The 7,179-nt window shown below is 36.5% G+C and overlaps 1 protein-coding gene across 4 annotated transcripts in view; it reads right to left on the reverse strand.

Moving 5' to 3' along the window:
- Nucleotides 1-7,179, reverse strand: part of USP34 (ubiquitin specific peptidase 34) — a 255,697-nt gene that overhangs the window by 72,848 nt on the left and 175,670 nt on the right. For all 4 annotated transcript variants that reach the window (XM_023512071.1, XM_012804030.2, XM_023512069.1 and 1 more), the window contains 2 exons: nt 1,461-1,644; nt 854-1,014 (listed from right to left, as the gene is read on the reverse strand). In XM_023512071.1, coding sequence (XP_023367839.1) covers nt 854-1,014; nt 1,461-1,644 — 345 coding nt within the window. The remainder of the gene's footprint in view (nt 1-853; nt 1,015-1,460; nt 1,645-7,179) is intronic.

Consider the following 7,179-nt stretch of genomic DNA (forward strand, 5'->3'; position numbering starts at 1 on the left):
AAAAAAAAAAAAAAAAAGACAACTAAAAAGTGAACAAAAATAACATGAAGCACAGCTTATCCAAATAAACTAGGCCATGATCTTATTTACTTTGGGATAAATATAAAAGAACAGAAGCCTAGTGAATGGAGTAGTATTTTTCTACTTGATTTTATGCTTTATTTTACATGCGATTAAAATTTGTATTAGTTTTAACTGAAAACATATTCACCACTTACACTGAGTTTATGTATTTTACAATTGCATTTTCCTCTGAGAAATAAATTATACTACAGCATTATGAGTAACCTAATAAAATGAAAAAATAATTAAAATATATATTAGGAAGTTATGCAAATTTTCTCTTATTTTGTTTTACTCGTAAATTATTTTCTCAAACAATAAGTTACTATATTGAGACAATTAAGATTTGTAAGCAAATTTTTTTTTGAGACGGAGTTTCAAGCTGTCACCCTGGGTAGAATGCTGTCACAGCTCATAGCAACCGCAAACTCTTGGGCTTAAGTGATTCTCTTGCCTCAGCCTCCCAAGTAGCTGGGACTACAGCCAGCTGCCACAACGCCTGGCTATTTTTTTTTGTTGTTGCAGTTGTCATTGTTGTTTTAGCTGGCCAGTGCTGGGTTAGAACCTGCTACCCTTGGTGTATGTGGCCAGTACCCTGCTTACTGAGCTACAGGTGCCACCCATATAAGCAAATTTTTACAATTTGGTTTTAATTTTTTTTGTTGTTGTTGCAGTTTGGCCAGGGCCGGGTTCAAACCTGACACCCTTGGTATATGGGGCTGGTGCCCTACTCACTGAGCCACAGGTGCTGCCCCTATAGTTTTAATTTTTAAAGAGGGGAAAACTCTACCTTAGCAGTGAACACAGCTTGTCTTGCCTCAGGTATCATATAAAGCTGTTGAATAGTGGAAGCCAAATAACAAGTGGCTCCAAGGTTAGTCAGGCCAACAAATCTACATTCAGCACGAACATCCTCATGAGGCCAGTAGTCCCATTTGTAAGGTGCATGGGCTGCTGGGGAAAGAGGGAGGAAAAGACATACCCCCCAAGCAAACTATTAAACATAATATATTGTGCTTTTATTAACAGCTTCTAACTCTATTAGTTATCTAGTTAGTACACATAGATTATACATAATTTTCAAAATTAGGTAAGAACACATACTAAAACTAATTACATATTAAAACTAATTCATTCTCTAAAATCTCAAAGGACTATCAAAATTTGATTTTACTTGATACTTAATTATCTTACCAAAAAAATGCCAAAGTATTTAAAATACCTCTAAAAAAGGTCTTTCATGACAATGTTTATTTTTTCACTTTAATAACATTAGCAACAACAGCTTAGAATATTAAACTGTGTGAAGAGTGGATTAATTCTTCAAATGATATCCAGTAAAATCTCATTTCTGCCCTCAAAATCTATAAAGATTAAATGAAAAGAATAATGCTTACACTGCATGTGTTGTGCCATAACCCAGTTATGTATTAGCCTGTAGTTCTCAACAGATCCCTTTACCATCTCAACTAACAAATCATAAGCAGCAGCTCTTGAAGAATGTGATTTGCACTTTGGCTGTTGTCGATCTTTTAAATTTGGCAACAAGAACAGGAGATTGAAGACATCTCTTAAAAATTCCTGGGGTAGGAAAAGAGAAAGTATGTTATCTCTACTTGGATAGTAATTACATTCCAAATATAACAAATGGCATAAAGAGTCAAGTGGATTGTGTCATAAGCTACAATTTAATAAAAGACGATTTAAAAGCTTACAGCATCACCACATACCATCATTCTCTTACAGAACAGTGGAGTAGAGACCATCTTTTACTCTTCTCTTCCTCTTGATTCCTAATAGCTCATTCTCATAGATTCTCCACGTACAATGTTATTCTTTTCCACTCCATGAAGTAATCAAGTGTTTAAGGCCTCATTACTCCCTAACTTCACTCAAGTACTATGCTTCTGCACTTACTTAACTTTTTCTTAATTTCATTCCACTAACAGCAGCAACAGTAAGAGTAACATAAGCAGCAATTTAGTCCTATTACAGAACTATTACATGCCAGGCACTGTTGAAAGGCCCCAAAATAAAAGGCAAGAAATGTGAAGAACCTTGCAAGAAAGGCTGGGTACAGTGACTCATGCCTACAATCTTAGCCCTCTGGGAGGCCAAGGTAGGGAGACTACTTGAACTCGCAAGTTTAAGACCAGCCTGAGCAACAGCAAGACCCTGTCTCTAAAAATAGCCATGCATTGTGGCAGGTACCTGTAGTCTGACCTAGCTGGGACGCTGAGGAAAGAAGATCATTTGAGCCCAACAGTTTGAGACTGCTGTAAGCTATGACCCCATGGCACTCTACCAATGGCAACAAAGTGAGACTTTCTAAAAAAAAAAAAAAAAGAAAGAAAGAATTAAATAACTGATTAAAAAAAAGAACCTTGTCAGAAGTTGGACTAGGAGATACCAGAGTCAGAATTTAAAACACCAAGTTTTAACCTCCATACCAATGAAGTTCAAATTTAAACAACAAGGTTTACCTTTACCATGTAACTTAAACTGTTTGAAGGGAATAGATTTCAAGAGAGCTTCATTCTATACATACTTATTTCTAAATTCAATCTACCTGAGAAAGTGGGTGCTAGATTATCTTTTCCTCTTAACTCATTCCTAATTGGCCCATTGCTATCTTACCAAGTTATCTCCCTCATCCATCCCAAATATTATTATAGTACAATGCTCTGGAGTACTGTATAGAAAAGAGGTAATATAGTTAAGATGCAGACTCTGGTTCTATTAGAAAGTCTAGATTGTAAGGCTGGCCTTTGGTTGTAGTCTGGAAACTGCACTGGTAAATAGTTCCCTACGACGATACAAAACTTTCCCTAAGTGATAAAAATGGCCCTGACTCACCATGCTTATTGTAGCTGATTTCTGCAGAGCACCACTTTAACATTTCAGAGTATGAATCTCACTGTTTGTGGTCAGTTATATAGGCATTTTGTGCCTACAAGACTCAACCTGTAGTAAAACCTAGGACTCCTAGAGCTTCCCTGTTACAATGTCACACATGTTGCCACACTTAGCAGTAATGGAATTAAGAATGACCTGTGCAACTCTACAGAGAGATTATTGGAAGGCTACACCTGGTTTCCTCTAGACCAGTGTTTTTCAACCTTTTAAATCTCACGGCCCACTTGAACCTATAGCTAAACTTCAGTGGCACACTTAAATTATGTTGATCAAAAAAAAAAAGTAAAAACTAAAAAGAATATACTTACTATGCCACTTTTAATTACTGATCTTTAGAAATTTTACAGCATTTCCTAATAAGATCCTCTCACAAAAGACAGTGTACTACAGAATAGTGGTTGAAAATCACTGCTCTAGGCTTTGCCCAAGAAATCTTTTTCTTCTGCTGATTTTATATCATTTCACTATAATAAACCTTATTCATGAATATAACTTTTTTTTTTTTTTTGGTAGAGACAGAGTCTCACTTTTTCGCCTTTGGGAGAGTGCAGTCGAGTCACAGCTCACAGCAACCTCCAACTCCTGGGCTTAGGCGATTCTTTTGCCTCAGCCTCCCAAGTAGCTGGGACTACAGGCGTCCGCCACAATGCCCGGCTATTTTTTTTGTTGTTGTTGCAGTTTGGCCGGGGCTGGGTTTGAACCAGTCACCCTCAGTATATGGTGCAGGTGCCCTACTCACTGAGCCACAGGCACCTCCCCATGAATATAACTTTTTGCTGAGTACTGTGAGTCCTAGTGAATCACTTAACCTGGGGGTGGTCTTGGGAACTCACAACACAGGTACCCAAAAAAGAGATATTTTTCCATTAAAGACCTCACCTCTTTCACTTCAGTATAGTCAAAGAATATCTAATTGATAATTCCTAACTTTGCTTTAGAAAAACAAATTTGGCTATGAAATATAGAAAGGGATTAAGGGCTTATTTCACATGGCTGACCCATTGATGATGAGATTATATTTTATCCATCTTAGAATTTGGAAATAAAATTACTGTCATAGAGACACAATGTAATACATTTACTTGGACTGATAAATAAAGTTAAACTCATTCAAAGAAAATGTTTGAATTGGCTCGGCACCTGTGGCTCAAGTGGCTAAGGCACCAGCCACATACACCTAAGGTGGCGGGTTCGAATCCAGCCCGGACCCGCCAAACAACAATGATGGCTGCAACCAAAAAATAGCCAGGCATCGTGGCGGGCGCCTGTAGTCCCAGCTACTTGGGAGGCTGGGGCAGGAGACTCGCTTGAGCCCAGGAGTTGGAGGTTGCTGTGAGCTGTGAAGCCATAGCACTCTACCCAAGGGAATAGCTTGAGGCTCTGTCTCAAAAAAAAAAAAAAAGAAAGAAAAAGAAAAAGTCTGAATTGGCTAATCAACTTGTTCAACAATTTAACTACCTTAGTTAAATCAGTTTAGATCTAGAATCTGATCAAGCTAAATACCTGCAGCTCCAAGGTTTTGCCAAAAATGTATTTAAAGCCTGTGATAAAAGCATTTCATCAGAAATACTGGGATAATAAAAGCATACTGAAATGATATTTTTCATTTCAGTATGAACAGTATTTTAATTTTCTTTATTGGTGAGTTTATCTGAAAAGTAGGTATTTCTAAGTAAAAGAATAACATTTACACAAACATATCTGAACTGATAAATCATGATAGAGTCATTTTGTTATATGTCATAGAAAAAAGAACTTAACACAAACTGGTATCAGAGAGACTATTACAAATATTTTATCGTGACAGATTACAGCGTAATTTTTGACATATAATTTGAAGGAAAGTCAAACAATTGGAAAACACTGTCAAAACAAAACTATTCGCACTATAAAAAATTATATAAATAGCATTTATGTTCCCATTATATAACAAGGTTTTACAGAATTCACTATATAAACAAAGTAGAGAAAGAATTAGTAAACACTGTCATACTAGCTTAATAAGTAATGTTCACCCACAACTATGTGAATTATTCACTGCTTGTGGGGCTGTAAAATAATACAACCTCTATGTAAAGAAGAATGGAGAATCCTCAAAGAGCTAAAGTAAGCCTTCCATTTGATCTCACAATCCCATAAGTAGGTATCTTCACAGAAGAAAAAAAAAATTTTTATCACAAGGACATCTGTACTAGAATATTGCAGCTCAATTCACAATTGCCAAGGCATGAACCCAGTGTTTTATGACAATTTTTACTCATATTCATTCCTATGACTCAAATGTTACCTTACTTTTGTACCTAAGAAAACCTACCCATTAAAAAACTTGAACCATCCTCAAAGCCTTACCTAATCATGTTAATGCAATAGGATCTTCCAAAATCCCTAATATGCTTTAATAGTTTTTATTTTCTTCCTATGAATTACAAATGCCACGAGCAGTCATTATTTTGCATAAGGCATGTTTTCAATAAGTACCTACTCATTGAAGTACCTACTCAACAAATGGACTATTCAGTTGTCAGTTCATAAGAATCAAACTTGAGTTTCAATCATCTATTTGTTCTAAAAAAATTTTTAGATGTTATGCAAAGTATCATAGATAAGAATGGTATTCGTATTCTGAAAGGAAAAGAAAAGAAGGTAGGAAAAAGAAAAAAGACGGCAGAAAGAAATAAGAGAAGAAAAAAGGAAGAAGAAAAAGTAGTAGTAGTAATATTGGTGGTGGTAGCAGTGATAATAGAGGTTGTACACACTACAAAGCCTAAAATATTTACTTTTATATAGTAAAAGTTTACTTATGCCTGCACTAAGGTAAACTCTAAAAGAAAAACTTAAAAAAACATTAAAATAATAAAGTAAAATCATCAAAATAGGAAACATTTTAATTACCTTAGAGGTAAGGTAGGTTTCCTTAATATTACAACAAAATCAATCATCTTAAACATCTCTACTTAGACATACAACTGACATTTCAACTTAACATGTCCAAAACAGAACTCTTGATTTTAAGTCTCTTGCTTTCCCCTATTCTACTCTATCCCGAGTTCCCCCTTTCTTAGTAATTGGCCTTATCCTTCATCTAGTTTGTTAATCTTAAAATTTAGGAGTCACTCTTTTTTTTTTTTTTTGAGACAGAGTCTTACTTTGTTGCCTTTGGTAGAGTGCTGTGGTGTCACAATTCACAGCAACCTCAAACTCCTGGGCTCAAGTGATTCTCTTGCCTCTGTCTCCTGAATATCTGGGACTACAGGCATCCATCTGCCACAAGGCCTGGCTATTTTTAGAGGCAGGATCTCACTCTTGCTCAGGCTGGTCTCAAACCCATGAGCTTAGGCAATCCACCGGCTTTGGCCTCCTAGAATACTTTCTCCTGTACAAAAACTTTTCCCATTACTTTTCCCAAAACTTTTCCCATTTAGTTTCCCAAAAACTAAAATTTTCCCATTATCACCAAAACAAGGGTAAAGTATTTATAGATTTGAACATTAAAACTGTCTCAATAAATAAAGCAAAAGACCAACTAATTTAACATTTTTCTGGAGGTCCTAGAACAATTAAACACGTAAAAGAACAAAGACTTAAAAAATAGGACATAATATAAATACTCGTATTTTGTGGTATATAATGTGTACATTTTTGCCCAAATTCTTGAGGGAAAAATAAAGATGCACATTATATAAGGGCAATATTAATTCTGTCTCTATAAAAATGTTTTTAATTCTTTTATTTACACTTATCCATTGAAAGTATAATTCTACGCAATTAACCATATTAGTATGCAAAAGTGATTGTGCCCCCACTGTGCTAGCCCCCTTCTCAGCTACCTCCTCACCAGGCAGGGAGCACAGCTGCCAGAATATCCAGTCTGGCAGCTGTGCTCTGCTCAGTCTCTGCCTGACCAATTGAAACAGACATAGCTGCAGCTGCCATCCTGGAAGGGGGCATGCAGCCAACAGCATCACGACAGCTAACTCTAGGACCTTGAGGAAAGGAGGGTAGTGTGGCCGCATAGTAGTGCATCCTTTTCTGGTTAGAGGCACAAGGTGTGGAGCTGGCTTCTGTGGAGAAGTTGGGAATGAGCCCAGGCAGCAGGTGAAGACTGGTTTGGATGATCTGAGTGCCCAATCTACCATTAACTGCCCTCTTTCTTCCAACTCAGTCTTTTCCCCACATCCTCTCATTTCTTTTTTTTTTTTT

This window comes from Otolemur garnettii, unplaced genomic scaffold (assembly GCF_000181295.1).
Source record: "Otolemur garnettii isolate 467f Iridium unplaced genomic scaffold, OtoGar3 scaffold00024, whole genome shotgun sequence".
Lineage (NCBI taxonomy): Eukaryota > Metazoa > Chordata > Mammalia > Primates > Galagidae > Otolemur > Otolemur garnettii.